Source organism: Ceratotherium simum, chromosome 2, assembly GCF_057802395.1.
Source record: "Ceratotherium simum simum isolate JZ-2026a chromosome 2, ASM5780239v1, whole genome shotgun sequence".
NCBI classification, from domain to species: domain Eukaryota; kingdom Metazoa; phylum Chordata; class Mammalia; order Perissodactyla; family Rhinocerotidae; genus Ceratotherium; species Ceratotherium simum.
The window spans coordinates 42,647,845-42,668,565 of record NC_141901.1 but is presented as its reverse complement, the minus strand read 5'-3'; the positions used below and the strand labels follow the sequence as shown (position 1 = coordinate 42,668,565).

The 20,721-nt window shown below is 53.4% G+C and overlaps 1 protein-coding gene across 1 annotated transcript; it reads left to right on the top strand.

The window, feature by feature from the left end:
* The first annotated feature begins 1,214 nt into the window (after positions 1 to 1,214).
* NPR1 (natriuretic peptide receptor 1) lies at positions 1,215 to 16,266 on the top strand. The gene is made up of 22 exons (XM_004436068.3): positions 1,215 to 2,745; positions 3,487 to 3,686; positions 4,117 to 4,230; positions 4,647 to 4,782; positions 5,144 to 5,235; positions 5,997 to 6,132; positions 6,361 to 6,445; positions 7,268 to 7,388; positions 7,761 to 7,835; positions 7,992 to 8,069; positions 8,520 to 8,624; positions 8,884 to 8,955; positions 9,070 to 9,226; positions 9,508 to 9,663; positions 9,933 to 10,101; positions 10,849 to 10,995; positions 11,082 to 11,205; positions 11,359 to 11,427; positions 11,715 to 11,889; positions 12,153 to 12,251; positions 13,857 to 13,948; positions 14,102 to 16,266. The coding sequence occupies exons 1-22, from the start codon at positions 2,034 to 2,036 to the stop codon at positions 14,156 to 14,158; spliced, it is 3,171 nt and encodes a 1,056-aa protein (XP_004436125.1). The 5' UTR covers positions 1,215 to 2,033; the 3' UTR covers positions 14,159 to 16,266.
* Positions 16,267 to 20,721: the final 4,455 nt, after the last annotated feature.

Here is a 20,721-nt window from a genome sequence, read left to right as displayed (position 1 = left end):
CTGTAGCCAGTAATGCAAGTGAGTGAACAGGGTGGATAGGCACTGTGGTGAACTGGACTCATCTCAAGGAGATAATGGATACTTCCAGCTGATTGTACATGGAGAGATGCAGGAATTATATTACCTGCTCTCCAATATTTCAAGACAAGTCAGAAATCCAAATATTCATGTGCCATCTGCTGATTTTTAAGTGTGGGCAATTAAATCAAATATATATAGAAAGAATGCAGGCCAAATAAAATAGGCCTGCCATCTGAAGTTGGTCCGTGGGCTACCGTTTGCTCTAGACCATAAGAATATTCCAAATTCTCCTAAAATTCCATATATAAGAAACATACTTCAGTATTCTGCTCTCTCTGCACAGAATACTTTTCTAATCTTTCTATCTTTGTTGAATTAGTTCTCTTTGGAGATTTTTGTAGCCCCAATGGCGGCGGAATAGACCTCATCTGGGCCTCTTAGCAATTTATCCCTCTCTCTAGTGTAGTACTTAACCGTATTACATTATCACTATTTGTTACAAATAGAGCTCCTCAAAGGTACGGACTATATATGTATATATAGTCATCTTTATGCCCTCAGCATCTAGCCGGTGCTTCATGCATTCTGGGTCTTCTGGAACTGTTTGTTGAACAGAAGTTGACTGAACTTCGTCCCGCTACGCGCAGGTTGGAGTTGGCCGCACAACACTGTCAATGACTCCCTCTGACCATTAGAGGGCAGACTGATTCCACAGGGGTCCGGCCCAGCGGACCAGCCGTCAAGCGCTCCAAAACCCTCTCCCCAATTTACGCCTCCGCTGGTCGTTTCCAACACCATCTCCCACCACCACCACAAACCCCATTTTAACAATCCTCCTCAACACAAAACAAACACACAATCACAATCCAGGAGTGGCCCTGAGGTCACCCCTCTTCCCCCCTACAGCCACCTACACGCTCTCCCTCCCACTTCCTACAAGCATTTGGAACTAAAGAGTTAATTCCGCCCTTACACCTGGTACTTTTTCTCCGCTAATCCGCTCAATCTGGAAGCTGGAGTGGGGAGGGAGTGGGTCCTAGGTGGACTGGGTCACGGGGACTCCGGGCTCACCTACTTTAACGCCTTTTTCAGAAACCATTACCCTCCCGCCCCACCCTCAGACACACACATCCACACACTCACACTTTTTCCTGCCAGGATCCCAAACCAGCACATCTTTTTCTGTTCCCCAGACGGAACCAGGTAGGAGGGGAGAGACAAGGTGGGGCGCAAGAAGCCCCCGGATGCTCCCACACACATCGCTATCCAGCCCTTCTTCCCATCCCCGCGAGGGAGCCCCTCCTACGGGTGCCGCTTCTCTAGGGAGGAAGACGCTGGGCGGCCGAGAAGCGGGAAGACGGTTTATGGGGAAAGCGCGCGGGCTGGGGGGCGCGGGAATGCCCGCAATTTAGGTGCGGGGAGGAATGAGTTAAAGATCCAGGATTGGCTCCTCTGTCACCGAGTCTGGGAGGGGAAGCGGCCGGGAGGGAGGGTTCGGAGCTTGGCTCAGGTCCTCTCCAGTCCCCCCCGGACAGCTGGAGACTTGGGCCGGCCGGACGCCCCTTCTGGCACACTCCCTGGGGCAGGCGCTCACGCACGCACACAAACACTCACACTCCCCTTTCCCTCCATCGAGCCCTCTCCCATCCTTCTCCCCGAAGCGCTCGCTCGCGCTCTCTTTTTCTCTCTCCTTCTGACACACGCTGTCGCTCACGCTAGGGTCCTCTCGGCTCCGGCGTTCTCCTTCTCGCGCCCACCTGCTCCGCAGTGCCCTCCGTGCACCCCTCCGTCGCGTGTCCAGCCTGGGGTACGCCCGCCCGCCGCGCGCCCCTTGCGCTCCTGGCCCTGACCTTCGCAGCTAGAAGGGCAGCGTGCCCCGGGGTGAGCGCCCCCGCCCCGCTCCTCCTCCCTCCCACAGGGGCGCGCCCGATGCCCGGGACGGGCCGCTGAGCCGGAGGGGACCAAGGAGGCCATGGTGGGAGCGCTCGCCCGCCGCGGTGCCCGCTGAGGCCATGCAGCGCCCCGGGCGCCCCGCCGGCGCCCGCCTGAGGCTGTTCCTGCTCCTGCCACCGCTGCTGCTGCTCCCAGGCAGCCACGCGGGCAACCTGACGGTGGCCGTGGTGCTGCCGCTGGCCAACACCTCGTACCCGTGGTCGTGGGCGCGCGTGGGACCAGCGGTGGAGCTGGCCCTGGCCGGGGTGAAGGCGCGGCCCGACTTGCTGCCCGGCTGGACAGTCCGCACGGTGCTGGGCAGCAGCGAGAACGCACTGGGCGTCTGCTCCGACACCGCCGCGCCCCTGGCCGCCGTGGACCTCAAGTGGGAGCACAACCCCGCGGTGTTCCTGGGCCCCGGCTGCGTGTACGCCGCTGCCCCGGTGGGGCGCTTCACCGCGCACTGGCGGGTGCCGCTGCTGACCGCCGGCGCCCCGGCGCTGGGCTTCGGGGCCAAGGACGAGTACGCGCTGACCACCCGCGCGGGGCCCAGCCACGCCAAGCTGGGCGACTTCGTGGCGGCGCTGCACCGACGGCTGGGCTGGGAGCGCCAGGCACTCGTGCTCTACGCCTACCGGCCGGGCGATGACCAGCCCTGCTTCTTCGTAGTGGAGGGGCTGTACATGCGGGTCCGCGACCGCCTCAACATCACGGTGGACCACCTGGAGTTCGCCGAGGGCGACCACGACCACTACACCATGCTGCTGCGGACCGTGCGGCGCAAAGGCCGAGGTAAGAGGCCGGCACCCGGGCTCCCGCCGCTCTGCCCCGGGGCCTTCTCTGTAATCAGAGGCTCCGGGCCGTCCTCTGTCTTCTCTTTCTTCTCCCGGCCAGTCTTCTTTCGCCTCGAGGCACCTCATTCCGGTCTCAGCCTCCTCGGCCCTTTCTGCCTCGGAGTTTCCATTTCCTTCTCCTTCTCCATCCTCCGTCCCTTCTCCTTCCTACGCGCTCCTCTCTTCTCACCTGCCCCACTCCCCTCACCTCCTTCCCACCGGTTCCTCCGGAGTTAACAGGAGGGAGAAAATGCTTGCTGCCATCCCGACACTTACTAGGTCCCTGGCTTAGTTCCCATCCCTATTTTTCTCCCCCATTTTCTGTCGCTTCCCAACAGCCTTCTCCTCTCCTCTATCTTCTCCTCCCATTGCTCCCACATGCCCTCTACTCTTCCAGTCCCTTCTTCAGCTGGCCCCTCCTTCCCTCTCCTCCCCTCCTGACCCCACCTTGCCCACCTTCAGCTCCACTATTCCCACTCTCCCTATCTCTGCTCCTTCCCCCTCCTCCTCCCACTCTTCGTATTTCTCCAGCCACAGCCTAGACTGAGCCTGAGTTCCAGGTAACTACCACAGGGTCTCTGAACTGCCCCACCCCCACCCCCCCACCCTGGGCGCCCCAGCTGCCCTACCCAAGGAGTGCCCCCTTCTCACTCCCCCAGGACCTAGGCTTCTCTCTCTCTGACCCCCGCTTCCTCCCCAGTGATCTACATCTGCAGTTCCCCAGATGCCTTCAGAACCCTGATGCTCCTGGCCCTGGAAGCTGGCCTGAGTGGGGAGGACTACGTTTTCTTCCACCTGGACCTCTTTGGGCAAAGCCTGCAAGGTGCACATGGCCTTGCTCTGCGCAGGCCCTGGGAGAGAGGGGATGGGCAGGATGTCAGTGCCTACCAGGCCTTTCAGGTGAGTGTCCAGGTTGGAAACCTAGGCTGTGGGACTCTGAGCTGGTGGCACATACTTTCTGGGCACTGGGTCCCTCAGTGTCTGAAAGGATTCCAGAAAAGAGGTTCTTGATGCTCACAGAAAGTTAGATAATGCAGGGCAGGGTCTGGGGCCAGGGCCCAGAGGGCCAGAGGACTTCAGAGCCAGGAGGCTAAAAAGATGAGAGAATGGGCTTGAGGTGGGAGAGTGTTTAAGTCCCGCAGACTAACGGGACTTGGAGAAGCCATCCCACTGATCCCTTGCTTTGGTGCAGGCAGCACCTCACACAGGACATAGGGTCCAGTTTGACCTTGAGCTAAGCAGAGATGCAGCTCTGGGAGGTGGGCCCCAGGGTACTGGGAGGACTGGGGTCAGCCCCCAGCTCTCCCTTCTCCACTGACCCCTTCCTCAGGCTGCCAAAATCATTACATATAAAGAGCCAGATAATCCTGAGTACTTGGAATTCCTGCAGAAGCTAAAACACTTGGTCCACGAGCAGTTCAACTTCACCCTGGAGGATGGTCTGGTAGGAGGGAGTCCTGGGACCCTCCAGTGTGGACCTTCAGCCCCCACCCCATGGCCCTCTATCAGTTTCCACCCCGTTCTCTCAGCCAGCCCAGTATTCCCAGGTCTCACCTTTCCTGTCCCACTGTTCCTGTATCTCTCCTGATGATGGAGGGGGACACTGACAAATTGTTCAACCTCTGAAACTCACATCCTCTTCAGTAAAGTGAGGATGATATGTCCTGCCCTAGCTGCCTAGCAGGATTCAGAAGCAGTGGTATATGCGGAGGCATCGTATAAGTAGTAAAATCTCTCTGTCCTGTGGGGTGTTTTCTCCCATCCTCTCCAAGCTCCCAGTGCCTCCCATTTCCTCCCCCACAGCACCCCACTCTGTGCCCTTCATACCACCCCCCAGCCAAGCTCTGCTTGCCCCTGCAGGTGAACACCATCCCAGCGTCCTTCCACGATGGGCTCCTCCTCTATGTCCAGGCAGTGACAGAGACTCTGGCTCACGGGGGAACTGTCACCGATGGGGAAGGCATCACTCAGAGGATGTGGAACAGAAGCTTCCAAGGTCAGGTCCTGGAGGTGGAAGGAATGGGCTGCCTTGGGATGCCCCAAGCAGGAGGACATGAGAAGCTTCTAGCCCTGCAGCACGGGTAGTTGCCAGGCTCTTCCTCTCTTCTGTAAGGAACCCCTACATTTTCCCTTAGGTCCTCCTTCCCCGTCTTTCTCCATAGTTCTATCAAGGAGTCCTCCTAAGTGCCTAACCCCAATCATTGCTGTTGCTGAAATGTCTGTCCCTTTACTATTATTCCACACGCATATGTTTGGAGGGCAAGGCAGAGAAGATCCAGGAGGGAGATGAGGTGGTGGGGGGGGGTCCCTGAACTTTCACTCTCTCAAAACACAGTTGTCTTCCTCCATGCCCCCAGGTGTGATGGGATACCTGAAAATGGACAGCAATGGAGATCGAGAGACCGACTTCTCCCTCTGGGATATGGATCCTGAGACTGGCGCCTTCAGAGTAAGGTCGCGCCCCCAGAAGACAGTGCCAACTGGGAATGACATCTTGCCCTCCTACCTCCCCCACAGCCCTGCCAGGGCATCTGTCTACTCTGTAGTCACCTTACCATGCTTGGTCACTTTCAGAAAGCCCTAGATAAAAGAGACCTAGCTCCAGTCTGGGGGAGCAACCAGAATTACAAGGACTCACAGGCATTACCCTTGGGGAACCCCATGTCTGAGGAGGGAGCACAGCCCTGCCCTCAGCAAGTCCCACATCTTCTAAGTAGGCAGGACCCCTGCCCAGCAGAGACAGGCCGACTCAGGGCCAAGATGAATACACATCATACAGCTCTATAAGTACATCAGGAACAGGAAGGGATTGAGGCCACAGGCACCAAGGAGCAGATCATCCAGGGAAGGCTTCCTGGAGGAGGGGTACATGGATTAGGCCTGGGAATGTGGACTGAGGAGACTGCCTTTTCCTGTTTTCTATGTACTTCAACCCAAGATTACAAACTCCCTGTGTGTACGGCTGGGGTTCTATATGGAGTTTTCTTTATAAAACCCCTGAGGAGTTTCCAAGTCTTTCCACTCTGATAATGTGGGCATGGGTATGAGGGCTCTCTGTACCCACTCACAGAGGGGCTTGTAAATAGCTGACAGCCCAGATATAGGCCCTGGAAGAAGAGATGGGGTAGGTGGGAGGCAGGACCGCCCCACTGGACAGGCAGTGGGCCTCACCCCATGCCTTGCCTGCCCACCACTCCTGCCCTTCCATAGGTTGTTCTGAACTACAATGGGACTTCCCAAGAGCTGGTGGCCGTGTCAGGGCGCAAACTGAACTGGCCCCTCGGGTACCCACCTCCTGACATCCCCAAATGCGGCTTTGACAATGAGGACCCAGCCTGCAACCAAGGTGACTGCCCCTTGCCATCCAGGCCTCCATTCTGGAGATGCTACATCCTCCCACCTCAGGGAGTCAGACAGGTGCTCCTCTCCCACACGAGAGTTTTCTGGAGGGACTCCTCCTGCCTTTCTCTTCCCTTCGTCCATCATCCTAGTTCACTGATTGACTATTAGAAGATTCTTCCTCCTGCTGTCTAACCAAAATCTCTCTTGCTACAACTTGGACTCTCTCCTGCAGACCACTTTTCTACCCTGGAGGTGCTGGCTTTGGTGGGCAGCCTCTCCCTGCTCAGCATTCTGATCGTCTCCTTTTTCATATACAGGTGAGCCTTGGGATGAGGGTGGTGAGTGAGGTTGGCAGACCAGGAGAACCAATAGCAGAGGAGGTGGCAGGGACCCAGAGGGAAGGAGGAAGGGGTGAAGGTGCAGCAGAAGGCTGAGGGAGATGGGGGAGAAAAGAGACTAAAAAGCCTTAGGACACAAGGAAGAGAGAAGGAGGAGGGAACAAGGACAGGAGTGGACAGAGAGGGTGTGGGGGATCCCAGAAGGAGCCAAGCAGTTGGGGGAGTGACATCACAGCGGCGCGGATTCTGGCCTGCGGGCCCTTTACCCTCCCTCCTACCGGTGCAGACGGGATGGAAAGCAGTGATTCAAACCCTTTGGGATTGGGCACATATTAGTGGAGCAGGGATGGTGAGCCCTGAGTGTACCAGGTGGAACCAGGAACGGAGGAGAGAGATAAAGGAGCCCCCCTCCAGTGGGAGGCTGAAAGGAAAGTGCAGGAGAAGTTACAATAGAGGGAGGCAAGGAGGGAGGGAGAAAAACTATGTGCACTTCACACACGATATTTCTTTTCATTCTCACAACAATGCTTTGAAATAAATATCAAGGTCCCCGATTTCCAAATGAGGACATTTGGACTTTAGGACATGAGACTCAGAGAAATGAACTGACTACCCCAAGGTCCCCAGTGAGGCAAAATTTGATCCAAGCCTCCTGACTCTCAGCCCAGAGGATGCAATTCCCCATCCACCTCTTAGCATAAGCAGTGGTCCCAGGGTTCTGAGAAGGGGCTATGGAGCAGAGCACCCCTGCTCTGAGTCGGGGGCTCAGACATGGGCTCAGATGCAGGTTTCATGCCCCAGGAAGATGCAGCTGGAAAAGGAACTGGCCTCAGAGCTGTGGCGGGTGCGCTGGGAAGATGTGCAGCCCAGTAGCCTTGAGAGGCACCTCCGGAGTGCAGGCAGCCGGCTGACCTTGAGTGGGGTAAGAACACTGGTGTTGAGGGGAATGGGGGAGAGCTGGGCATGGGGGTGGGGACCAGTACCTGATGGGTAGGGGAGAGAGCCACCTTCACTGGCTGTGTGACCTTGGTAGACCTCTGAGACTCCCTCAGATAATGATTACATCCGCTGAGCCTCCTCACAGGGCTCTTCCAAAGGTCAAAAATACTATATGTGAAAATGCATTAAAAAAAAAAAGGTAAATGAGGACAGGATTTCATGATAGAATGAGAAGCAGAGTGACACAAAGATAAGGCAGGGAAGTGAAGACCAGAGCTCAAGCAACCAGGATGGAGACCTAGGCCCATGGTGGGGCCCACAGGCTGACCATTTCTCCTGCTCTCCATCCCTTCAGAGAGGCTCCAATTACGGCTCCCTGCTAACCACAGAAGGCCAGTTCCAAGTCTTTGCCAAGACAGCGTATTATAAGGTGGGCCTGGGAAAAGACGGCTGGTCCTCGGCACTGGGGCCGGGCTCTGCTCTGACGAGGATGGGGAGGGTCACAGGGGCGGGGGTGGGCTGTCAGGAGCAGTTGGAGTTCCCAGAGCACCAGGCCATCTCCTCACAGTCTCCATTCCTTGCCCAGGGCAACCTCGTGGCTGTGAAACGCGTGAACCGTAAACGTATTGAGCTGACACGAAAAGTCCTATTTGAACTGAAGCATGTAATGTCGGGGAGGAGGCAGTGGCCTGGGGAAGGGTGGCAGGGGGACAAGGGGAGGTTGGCCAACAGAACTGGTTATGGGGGGACCTCAGGGTATCCTAGGAAAGAGCAGGGATGGTAGCCATGGGATGGGCCCTTGCGTATTGTGGGTAGGAGTAGGGGATCATAGATGGGGGAAGGGACTAGCGGAGATCCTGGAGGAAGTTCTCGAGGGGCCATACTTGATGCCCCTGGTGGTGGAGAGCTTAGGAGACAGAGGGAGTAGGGAGCAGATTCTGGGGGAAGGTGCGCTAAGGACATGGGTGGGAATCACCAGGGAATGTCCTGGAATGTCTATAGAGAATGAATAGGGAGTTAAGAAGAGTGGCGGGGGGGGGATCCCTGAGGAGGGGGGCAACTTGGTGAGGAGTGAGGGCTCTGTCAGGCTCCTGATGTTGGCTTCCATCTGCAGATGCGGGATGTGCAGAACGAACACCTGACCAGGTTTGTGGGTGCCTGCACCGACCCCCCCAACATCTGTATCCTCACAGAGTACTGTCCCCGTGGGAGCCTGCAGGTGAGGGGACAAGAAGTTGTCAGGAAATCTGGGTCTAACCCTGGCTCTGCCCCTGACTGGCCATATGACCCCAGGGAAGCCTCTCCCCCTTTCTGACCTTTTTTTGCCCCATCTGTAAAATGGGAGTGGGGGGAGGGCAGTGGCACTGGAGAAAATCCAGAGCTTTGTCCTGTTGTGCACTTTCTGTCAGTAGGACCCCTGCACTAGTCCTCCTGGGGAAGTCTGCAGGGTACAGGTCTGACTCTCACTGCCCCAGCAGGACATTCTAGAGAATGAGAGCATCACCCTAGACTGGATGTTCCGGTACTCTCTCACCAATGACATCGTCAAGGTAGGCCCAGAGAGCCCACTGGATGTGGGGGGGAGGGGCCAGGCATGCTTCTCCTCCTGCCTTGGCTGTAGGTCCCACCCAGAGCCAAGACCCCTGCCTCCCCAAATTTCCCAGGGTATGCTGTTCCTACACAATGGAGCCATTTGCTCCCATGGGAACCTCAAGTCATCCAACTGCGTGGTAGATGGGCGCTTTGTGCTCAAGATCACCGACTACGGGCTGGAGAGCTTCAGGGACCTGGAGACTGAGCAAGGACACACCCTCTATGCCAGTGAGCCCAGACCCGACTCTGACCCCTAACACCGGCCCCAGCACAGCCCAGTAGGGAGACTGATGCCTGGCCTCTGATGGGCTTGGACACACCTGACTCTTGGCTCAGTTCATTCATCAGTAGAAAAGGGAGCCAGACCAAGTGATCTCAAGGCCTCTTTTAGCTCTAGCACTTGTGTGATGTCTCCAGATCACTCCCAGCCACATCCTCTAGGACCTTGTTTCCCCTCACCCCTTACTTTGCGGCTCTTCACCCTGTGACTCCTGACCTCTGACGCGCAGAAAAGTTATGGACAGCCCCTGAGCTCCTGAGAATGGCCTCGCCCCCTGCCCAGGGCTCCCAGGCTGGTGACGTGTACAGCTTTGGGATCATCCTTCAGGAGATTGCCCTGAGGAGTGGCGTCTTCCATGTGGAAGGTGTGAACCTCAGCCCCAAAGGTGAGAGGACCGTGCTGTCCCCTAGCCCCGCCACACTCAACTAACCCCAGCCCCAGAGAGAGGGACCCCTAGAAACACCACCACACCTTCCTTCTGGAATGCTCAGCCACCATCCTTTGCTCTACTGCTGCCAGTGACCATGACGCATGACTGGCCCAGGTTCCTGCGGGGCTCCCCTGCCCCATGCCCTGGTCCTGGACTTCCCCACCCACCCCCCAACAGGCCCATGGCTGCCCCCACCCCACAGCCCCTCTCCCCTCATCATACAGAGATCATCGAGCGTGTGACTCGGGGTGAGCAGCCCCCCTTCCGGCCCTCCCTGGCCCTGCAGAGTCACCTGGAGGAACTGGGGCAGCTGATGCAGAGGTGCTGGGCTGAGGACCCGCAGGAGCGGCCACCCTTCCAGCAGATCCGCCTGATGCTGCGCAAGTTTAACAGGTCGCTGGAGTTAGTTGAGGATCCCCCCAGTCTCCCCTGTCCCCCACAGCCACCACATACTCCACACTTAAGTCTTATCCCTGCAGTGGCAGAGGGAGCCCCCTCACAGCCCCCTTACTTAGCCTACTTCAGCCCACCACAGCCTCACAGCCCCTAGTCCTACCTCTCATACCCCTCTCCTCCACCAACTTCGCCACTCCACATCCTTCCTGCTCAGCCCCCGGACCAGCCCCTCATCTTCAGTGGTGTGCAGAGTAAATGAGCCACCCGCCCCTGGCCTCCCACCTCCTCCCCTATGGCCCCCATTCCCTTTGCAGGGGCTCAATCCCAGCCATTTGATCTCCCTTTCTCAGGGTCCCCACTGGGGCCCAGTTCCTCCAGACACACCCTCTGCCAGCCTGTGTGCTCTCACTCTGTTCTCAATTGATCCCTGTCCCTTTCACCTCCTCAACCTCCTTCCAACTCACTGTGTTCAGCAAAGATGAACAAAACAGCCAGTACGTCTGAAGCTTCATACTTGACCCTGGGGTCTCAGAGATGAATTGAACTTTCCTCCCTCCCTTTTCCCCTGCCACCCCATCCTGCTGTGCCTCCCAACCCTGACCCTCTCCAGGGATGCCACAGCAGTTGGGGGTGGGCTGATATGAAGCCTGAGTAGGGTGCGTGCCCGGGGTGGCATTCAGAGTAGGGCATGCTGCTCCTCTCTCACCACCCCTCCCACCCCGCTGCCGCCATCCCCTGCCCCAGGGAGAACAGCAGCAACATCCTGGACAACCTGCTGTCCCGCATGGAGCAGTATGCCAACAACCTGGAGGAGCTGGTGGAGGAGCGGACCCAGGCCTACCTGGAGGAGAAGCGCAAGGCCGAGGCCCTGCTGTACCAGATTCTGCCTCAGTGAGTGCCCATGTCTGGTGACCTCCTGCTGCCCCTGTCCCCACCCACCTCACCCTCTGACCCTGCACCCGTCCCTGACCCCTCAGCTCAGTGGCTGAGCAGCTGAAGCGTGGGGAGACGGTCCAGGCCGAAGCCTTTGACAGCGTTACTATCTACTTCAGTGACATTGTGGGTTTCACAGCCCTGTCAGCGGAGAGCACGCCCATGCAGGTGAGTCAGGGTGCAGCCACAGGCGTCAAAGCAGGCAGGTATGAGCGCGGTAACATCTTCATCTCCCAGGCCTGCCTCTGGTTCCGCTTTCCTCACCCCAGCCCAGGTGGGGTCCCTTACTCTCCACCCCTCTTGGCTTCTCTTCCCTTCCAGGTGGTGACCCTGCTCAATGACCTGTACACTTGCTTTGACGCCGTCATAGACAACTTTGATGTGTATAAGGTGAGGGTGGGAGTAGGGATAGGAAAGGACAGACAGAGGGTCAGAGAAAGGTGAAGGGCAGAATGACATAGAGTCTTAAGAGAGGAGACCAAGGGACATGGGCAAAGACAGTGTCACAGGGAGACCCAGGAACAAGCACAGAAACCGCGCGGGGTATGGGGGATGAGGGAAGACAGCGGCTGGTGGATGGGGGGACAGAATGACAGACAGTGTACCCGGGGTGGGGGCCGCACAGGGAAGTGAAAGTTCCAGCCCTCCAGTCCTGAACGCTCCCGCCGCCCTCACAGGTGGAGACCATCGGCGACGCATACATGGTGGTGTCGGGGCTCCCGGTGCGGAATGGGCGGCTGCACGCCCGCGAAGTGGCCCGCATGGCCCTGGCGCTGCTGGACGCCGTGCGCTCCTTCCGCATCCGCCACCGGCCCCAGGAGCAGCTGCGCCTGCGCATCGGCATCCATACAGGTGAGGCCGGCTGAGGCTTGGCGAGGGGGCTCCCAGAGGCTGGAGCTGCGGGAGAGAGACTGGTCCCTAGGTCCAACGTCTCCTCCCATCACTCACACGCACGCAAGCAGGCACGAACTCTTGTGTTCCCACCGGCCACAAATCCCACCTCCTGCCTCTCCTGGAGCGCCCGAGCCCCGCCCTGTGGCCACCCTCCGTTCCTTCCACCTACCACCCTTAACACCCCTCTCACTTCCTCGCTGATGGGCTTCCACCCCCTCCAGGGCCCGTGTGTGCTGGTGTGGTAGGGCTGAAGATGCCCCGTTACTGTCTCTTTGGGGACACAGTCAACACGGCCTCAAGAATGGAGTCTAACGGGGAAGGTATGTGGCGCCCCTAGACGGGATGGGGAGGGCAGGGTAGCCGTAGCCGAGGAAAGCCGCCCAGGCAGCTTGTCCTATCCGGTCCCTGTTCCGGCTCCTAGCTCTCCTCCTAGTCTCCCCTTTCACGAGAGTTCAACCTGGGCCGATCGCCTTGAATCTAATCAGAGACTCAGATCCCTGCCCATTCTTGGCAAACGATTGAAAAGTCTTTCCAGGCCAGTGTTCAACAGTTCCCAGCAGGAATCCCCCCTTTAAGGCCCCTCTGCTCCCTCTTGCGTGTGATAAAGAGGGCTTCAGAGCAGCCCACTTGGGTGTGAATCTCAGCTCCACACTGACACAGTGTGTGTCAACTGGCTACACTTCCTGAGCCTTGGTTTTCCTCCTCTGTAAAATGAGAATAAAATATCTCCCTCAGAAGAGTTATGTGAGAAAGCGGTAGAACATGGCTAGCACATAACTGTCCTTCACCTTTTCTGAACCTCAGCTGTTTATGATGCCTGTAAAATGATGCCTGTCTCAGGGTTGTAAAAAGCCTAGCACAACCCCTGGCACACAGTAGGTACCTAATCAATGCCGCCTCCTACCTCTTCCCTTGCTCTTGCTTCCTGTTGATCTTCTACCCTCCTGCTGTATTCAACACAATTCAATTCATTAAACATTCATTGAGTGACTACTGAGTACCAAGCCCTGTAGAGAGCAGATGACCCAGGCCCACAGTTTGCTAGGGAGTCCATGCAGACCCCATCCAAGCCTCATGGCAGGAAAAGGGCTGCTTGGGAGCCCAGAGGCGGTCTGGTTCAGCAGATATTCCCTGGACACTGTGATGCAGCCCCCAGAGGGAAGTCAAAGAAGGAGTGTGGGAAACACCTGGTCAGGAATCAGGAGGCCTGGGTCTGACCTCAGCAGCTTGGGCAGATCTCCTCCCCTAGGCCTCAGCCCGTCAGCCATAAAATGAGTGTGTTGAGTTAAATAACAGTGGTAGCGACCACTTATATAGTGCTTCCTATGTGCCAGACTCAATTTAAATACTTTATGAATGTTAAGTGTAATCCTCACACAAAGCTCTGAGATGGGTACTGTTGCTGTCAGCATTTTACAGACCAGGAATATGAGGCACAGGGAGTTTATGTTACTTCCCCAAGAGACTGTCCAAACTGGGATTCATACTAGTCTGGCCCCTAACCACTATGCTCTACTGTCTGTCTAAAGCCTAGTGATGCTCTAGGGTGCTGTCCAATAGAACTTTCTGCAGTAATGAAAATGTTCTATAATCCTTGCTGTCCAGTATGGTAGTCTCTGTCACAGGGGGGCTATTGATCATTTGAAATGTGGTCGTGCAACTAAGGCATTGAATTTTTAACTGGATTTAGTTTTAATTCATTTAAATAGCCCCACGTGACTCTTGGCTACCATGATGGAGGACACAGCTCTAAAGTTCTAAGGGAGGGGTCAGACACCACATGGAGGGGGTGGGACTCAGAATTAGGAGGCTTCCTGGGCCAAAGGGAAGGAGGGGAGCATCTTTCTACCCCCACCATCCCTGATTTCTCCTGCTCCCATCTCTTGCATCCCTCACCTTCCCTTCTTCTCCCTTACCCTACCCAGCCCTGAAAATCCATTTGTCTTCTGAGACCAAAGCTGTCCTGGAGGAGTTTGGTGGTTTCGAGCTGGAGCTTCGAGGGGATGTGGAAATGAAGGTAGAGAAGGAAGCCCCTGCCCTCACCACCCCTTGGGGTCCCAGAGGGGGTTACCCTCCCCAGGCCCTTTCTCAAGCAGCCAACCCCACTCCCATCAGGTGGGAAAGTGGGCGTGCCACTCCCACCCCTACCCCCTCTTCTTCTTCCCTCCAGGGCAAAGGCAAAGTTCGGACCTACTGGCTCCTGGGGGAGTGGGGGAGTAGCACCTGAGGCTGACCTGCCTCCCCTCCTGGCCTTCCACACCTCCCTACATGTGCCAGAGGTGACAGAGAGGTGCCAGGCCTCAGCCTCTCCCACAGCAGCCCCACCATTGCCAAAGGACTGGAGAAGTGGTTTAAACAGCTCAGGTGTGCTGACCCCTTTGGAGACACAGATATTACCTCTGAAAGAGGACTGGCATGGGGGAGACAGCAGAGCTCACAGGACTGGACCAAAGCACACAGTCATGCCTAGTGGCATACCCGTAGGCACCCACACCTGCTCTTCACCCTGAGTCAGGCTGGGGTGTGGATTCCTGGACCCTCCTGCCCTCCCTGTGCCCTCCTCCCTCAACCTTGCTACACTGTGACTTTGCTGGGGAGAGGGAAGAGCTATCTTGGGGGAATAGGAAAAGGGACTATAGCAGAATCTAGGGAGTGGGGGAGTCCACATCTGGGTCTAGCCCACCTGGGCCACAACACCCCCCGTCCCCCACCACCCAACATTGGATACAGTGCACAAGGGAGAAAGGGGCAGCACAGAGGGGCTGCAGGCCTATATGCCTTGGTTCTCCTCTGAGCAGAGACCATTAAAATCTTTATTCCAGTGACAGTGTCTCTTTTGGAGGGAGAGAGGGTTGCCAGAAAACACAGCCATATTCTCTGCCCTCCACTTCAAATAAGACATGTTTCTTAATCTGGGAATGCAGTCTCTGAAAAAGGGCACAGCTTCCCTTCCGCTCTGAGGAGCCAGTGTAACAGCCTGTGAACTACCCCAGCAGTGCTGACACTTTTGGTCTAAGGACCTGGTTACACCCTTAAGAATTATTGAGGGCCCCAAAGAGCTTTTGCTTATGTGGGTTACATCTATTGATATATACCATGTTAGAAATTAAAACAAGTCCTTATTAACTCATTTAAAATAACTATAATAAACCCCTCACATGTTAATATTTTTTTGTTGCTTTATTAAGGACATTCTTAAGAGAAACTGGCTTTTTTTTTTTTTTTTTACTGCCAATGTGTGGTCGTGAAGAATACAGTGATTAGTTTGGTGCAACTGCCTTGATTTATGCTAAGACATCAGCAGTTTTACCCCCATTGCTTTCAAACCATCAGTGCAAATATCAGTACAATCAATATGGCAAACAATGTACTCATAGGATTATGAAAATTGTTTTGAGTTTATCCATCTCCTGAAAGGGTCTTGGGCACTCCCAGAGTCTGTGGACCACACTTGGATAACTGCTATAGTACCAAATGCCTGGCATACAGTAGGAGTATACTGAATGTGGACAGAATGGAGAGTCCCTGGCATTTCCTGCCCCAGGAAGCCTGGGAGCCAAGAAGGAGGGATGGGGGTCAGAATATATGGATCCCTTTTTACCACAGTTGAGATTTGGGGATTGTTCATCTGCCCCTCCATTCCCATGCCAGTGTAGACAAATGTGAGTGATAGTTTGCAAAATGACTCTCAGCTGGGCTAAGGGCCTTCCTTTCCCTGCTCCAGCCACCCACCCCACCCCCTTCCTGAGCAGGCAGGCAGGAATGTGAATGCGGGGGAGAGGTGGCTGCAGCTTCACCTCCCTCATGGGGAAAGAAAGTGCCAGACATTTCTTCAGTACCATCCATCAAGTGTAGACAGGCCCCTCCTCCGACCTCCCCAAGCCTCTTCCTGAAGTCCACGCCCTGTGGGACCTGGAGGTAGGGGTGGGCTATGGGGAGCTTGGAGGTCTGCCTTCAGGGCAGTGCTCCCTGATACACAAGTGGTGGTCTGGGATGAAGAAAGGATAAATTGTTCTCCCTCTTGTCCAGGGACTCTTCTTGATGTTCTGTGCTCCCTGCCCACCCTTTTTGGCCTCAGTCAGATTTGATTTATTGGAAAAGGGAGCTTACACGGTCAAGTCCTCACCCTCCTCAGCTGGGGATGAATAGCACTGGGGAGGCCTAACAGAAGGATGGTTGCCCTGGTAACCACAGCATACTCAACTTCCTGGTGGGCCCTGGTGGCCATGTTGACTCCCATGCCCCAATTCCTCCTCCCAGGGGTAGTAGATGGCCCCTGGGAAGGCTGTCTAGAGGAGAGTGGATATGCTAAAGGGAACTGTGGGGCCTAAGAAGTTAGATCAGGGTGGGGGGCTGGGATATCTAGAGAGACTAGGGCTTTGGGGAGGGGAGACTGTAAGAGACGAGGTGGTGAAGAGGGGGGCGGGGAGCTGAATGACTGAGGAGCTCCAGTAAGACAATTCTAGGAAATTGCCGGTCAGATCCTTCCGGGGCAGCCTGGCTCCACTGCGGGCACTCGGAGGGGAGGGGGTTGGGGGAGCGGGCGTGAGGAGAGGCCCAAGGCGTCGATGATTTCAGCAGCTCGAGAACTTTCACTGGAACTGAGGAGATTTCCTTCCGGAGGAAGGCCCCTGAAGCCAGGAAGAACTGGGAAAGCCATTACTGGGGTGGGGGAGAGTCTGAGGGTAGCAATAACGCTGCTCTTCCAAGCCCAGGAGACAGATTTGCGCCAGGAACCTCCGCCCACATGGGAGGGGCAGTCTAGCCTCCCAGAGTTTCCCGGGCTGTCCTGCTGAGTAGGTTGGGGGGGCGGGAAACAGGGTTTCCCTGGAGTGTGATAAGAATAATAACAACAGTAATCATTGGCATTCAGTTGCACCTCGCAGTTGACAAAGGCTTTCACATACATTATCTCATCAGCCCATGTGACACCCTTGGAAGCGGGCAGACCATCCAGCTGGGGGTAGGAGGGCCCGGCTGAGGTCCAGCTGTGGGTAGGAAGACCCACTGTAGACAGTGCGCAGAGGGAACCCCAGCCCAACCGCCCTAAACAAGGCCGGGCCCTGGAAAAAAATAGAGCTGAGAAGAAGACAAATATCCTCCCTGCCCCCCACCCCCACTCCCTCTTTTCTCTGCGACAAAGAGCTTGGGTAATTTATTTATCATAGCAGTACATTTAGTAATAATAATTTTTTTAATGATTTACACCTTTCAGGACAGAGCCATGGAATCTAATTAGCAGTGGAGGCCAGTTTTGTAGCCTGAAAGTCATTTTTTAATTAAATTGCAGGAGCTGTAAAAATATAAAAATAAATAAATTAACCATAAAAAAATACCTAATGCTGTCCAGGGAGATTTAATCTCGGTGATTTGGAACCCAAGTAAGATTCCAGGCGAGGTGTTTACCACCAAGATGAAGGGTCCAGATGATGATGAATTTGGTGTCGCATAAAGCAGAGGCAAGGATGCCTGGGAGGAGGATGAGGCCACAGGAAGAGGGAGGTGGGGGGCAAGAACCCACTTGACTATAGTGCTAACCCAAGATTTAGCGAGGGGGTCCACATAGGAAAACACCCTAACCATCCAGTTCCTCCTCACACATTGCACCAGTGAGTGAGTGGTTGGGCTGGTAGCCCTTTAAGAACTTTTCCATAGCAAAGATTCCATAATCAAGTACATCTGTTAATCACTGCAGCACCCCTCCTGAACTTGATGCATCTATCCCACTATGACTCTTTGCCTTTGGCTTTCAAATGTGGACTGTATATGGCATACCTTGGCTGTTGATATGTCCTGTGATCAGGTCAGCTTGTCTTGTCTCAACCCACCAAACTCCGGGACAGACCAGAACCAGGCCAAAATACCACGTAGATCTCAGTGTTCAGAACTGGAGCAATTTCAGAATTTTATCAAGTGAGAGGCAGCATGATGTTGGTTAAGAGGCTAACTCTGGAGACAGTCTGCCTGGATTCAAATCCCAGCTCTGCCCCTCATAATCCATGTAACCTTGGGCAAATTCCTCAACTTCTCTGAGCCTCAGTTTTCTGCTCTGTAACACAGGAATGATCATAAGGCCTACCTCAAAGGGTTGCTTTGAGGATTACGTGAGTTAATTCTTCCTGTTACATGCTTAGAACACTGACTGGCTGGTAATAAGAACTAGATAAGTGTTTGCTAATGTTATTAGGAGTCTACGTTAGGCAAACCATAATGCAAGATGTAAGGAGTCCCTGATGTCCAGAGGACCGTTGGAGTGAAACATAGCAGGTGATTAGACCCCTCAGTGAGAGGTGCTAGTAAGGTTGAAAAATCTTAGAGTTAGAAGAAAAAGTAGAGGTTATGCAATCCAACTGCCTATCCCGGGCCGAAAAGCTTTTTAAAATGTCTGTGTATTCTTCCATGTTCTATTGGAAAATTTCAGGGACTTGGAACTAGGACCATTCTATTTTTAAACAGCTGTAATTAGCATATTCTTCCTGATATAAGAAGATGGAGATATTTCAATCATCAGAATTCCTTTTGAGGGAATTATTTTTTGTTTACAGACAAGGGGGTTTGCTGCTTCAACTGCCATCTAAGGAAGGAGCATCTTGTTGGATGGAGGATCCTTTGTTTTGCTGAGCTTGGAGCTGAGATTTTATATAAATTATGAAGCTCAGGATGAACTAAATCCACTTGTGTGATAATTGAGAGAAGAAGCAAGGGTAGAGGTATTTCAGTAGCTGAATTGGGACTTTGGAGACCAGATATATCTAATAGAGACTTTATTTTTAAAGACTAATGAGGGGCCGGCCCTGTGGCTTAGTGGTTAAGTGCGCGCGCTCCGCTGCTGGCAGCCCGGGTTCAGATCCCGGGCGCACACTGACGCACTGCTTCTCCGGCCATGCTGAGGCCGTGTCCCACATACAGCAACTAGAAGGATGTGCAGCTATGACATACAACTATCTACTGGGGCTTTGGGGGAAAAATAAATAAAAATTAAAAAAAAAAAAGACTAATGACTTTATTGTTTTCTAGATATGACACCCACATATACAAGGAGGTACAGAGAAGAAATTAAAATCACCTAAAATTCTGCCATTGAAATAGTTATTGTTGATATTTGATGAACATCATTCCAATGTGAATGAGAAATTGTTTGATTGGGGTGTTTAATATAAACTCCCTTTACATTTATAGGAAAGTCAATCTGCTTCTCACCTCTTCCATTGTCCTAGCACTGCCCTTCCTAGCTATGCAGAACTCTCCTCTCTCTTCCAACAGTATCTGCCTCCTACCCCCCATATTAGAGTCCCGGCAACATAACATCACTAGTTTCTTTAGAGATTTCTCCAAGATCTGACTCCAAACTCTTTACCATTCTGGGTGAACTCCTGTGGGTTCGCCCTAGTTTGTCAACATCCCGCTGACAACTTGCCTATCTGTCTAGAGCAGAATCATCCAGGTGCAGTCTGAGGTGTGCGGAGAGCAGGCAAGTGTCAGCTCCCTGTGTCTGTAACACAATGGGCTATTATGGAACTTGTGGCCACACATACAACCCCTCCCTCCACCCCCACAGTTTTTCTCACATTGCTGCTGTTAATCCAAGTCTCTCCCACTCTGTTAAATTTTAAAGTGAAATATACCTATTTTACTAATGGTTTCTACAGGAGATGGGAATGAGGAGGGTTATGTTACACAGAGCACAGTATTTCTATCTAAAAACTCCATTAGACAGGTTTACTGTTTCCTCAAAGTCCCTCTCCGGATGGCCCCCAGCCAAGATAGATCCACGTTTTGTGGGGCCTAAAGCTTGTACAGTTTGGTGGGTCCTCTTTAAGAAAAAGAATACAAGATTAGGTAGAAATAAATATTTAATTATAATGTGAAAATAAATTACAACAAATTACAAATTAAAAATTTCAAAAAGCTGACCAAAATCCAAATATATCAAAACCTAGAAAAATAACATTATCTTTATTAATTAACTGCCTGACACGTCTATAATATTCCTACTTTTCTTGTTGCATATTCTTTGATTGCCTTTTCATATGACAATGATTTTGTAATGTCATTTTCTATGGAGGGAATAGAAAGATAATTCAGCCTTTCCTCTACCAGAATTAAGTGAAATTTATTTTTTATTATCAATAAGTAGGATGCAGAAAGCATGAAACTTCATATACAAACTTACTGTTTGTAATACTGCTGTGGGTTTATGCCCTACATCAGGAGTTCTGATGATAAATTATATTTTGTACAATTTTCATCAAAAAAGAAAAAAGGATATGTTTATAATTATACACATTACATAACTGAGTATATTCCTGATAGGAGAGAACCTCTGTTTTGACTAGGCATCAATAAAAGTCGAATCCTCCCTTTACAATTTGAAACATCTGATGATTGGAAGGATTTTCCATAGAGTAGTTTCTGGCTTGTGTATTTCAAACCTTATATCTCCTCTACTAACCACAGCTTCCAGTGCTCAGCATAAAGGATATGTTCACAACCTATGTTCATACAGCCTCTGACCCTGCACCTGTCATAATGCTGGATGAGTCTGCTTAGTCAGTGGTAGAGTATTCCTGAAAGCTCTTCCTACATGGGGATGGCTAGCAACAACTGCACATGAAAGCACCTGTGAGCTACATAAACGTATCCCACTGAACCCAAATGAAACATATTTCCAATTTAACCTCACTTAACCCAGTCACAAAAATGCCTGTGTCCAGTCTCATACTATACAACAGAAGGGGAAGCTTGCAGAGGGGTCAGAGTGGAAAAAGGGTAGTCTTAGCAAATTACAGT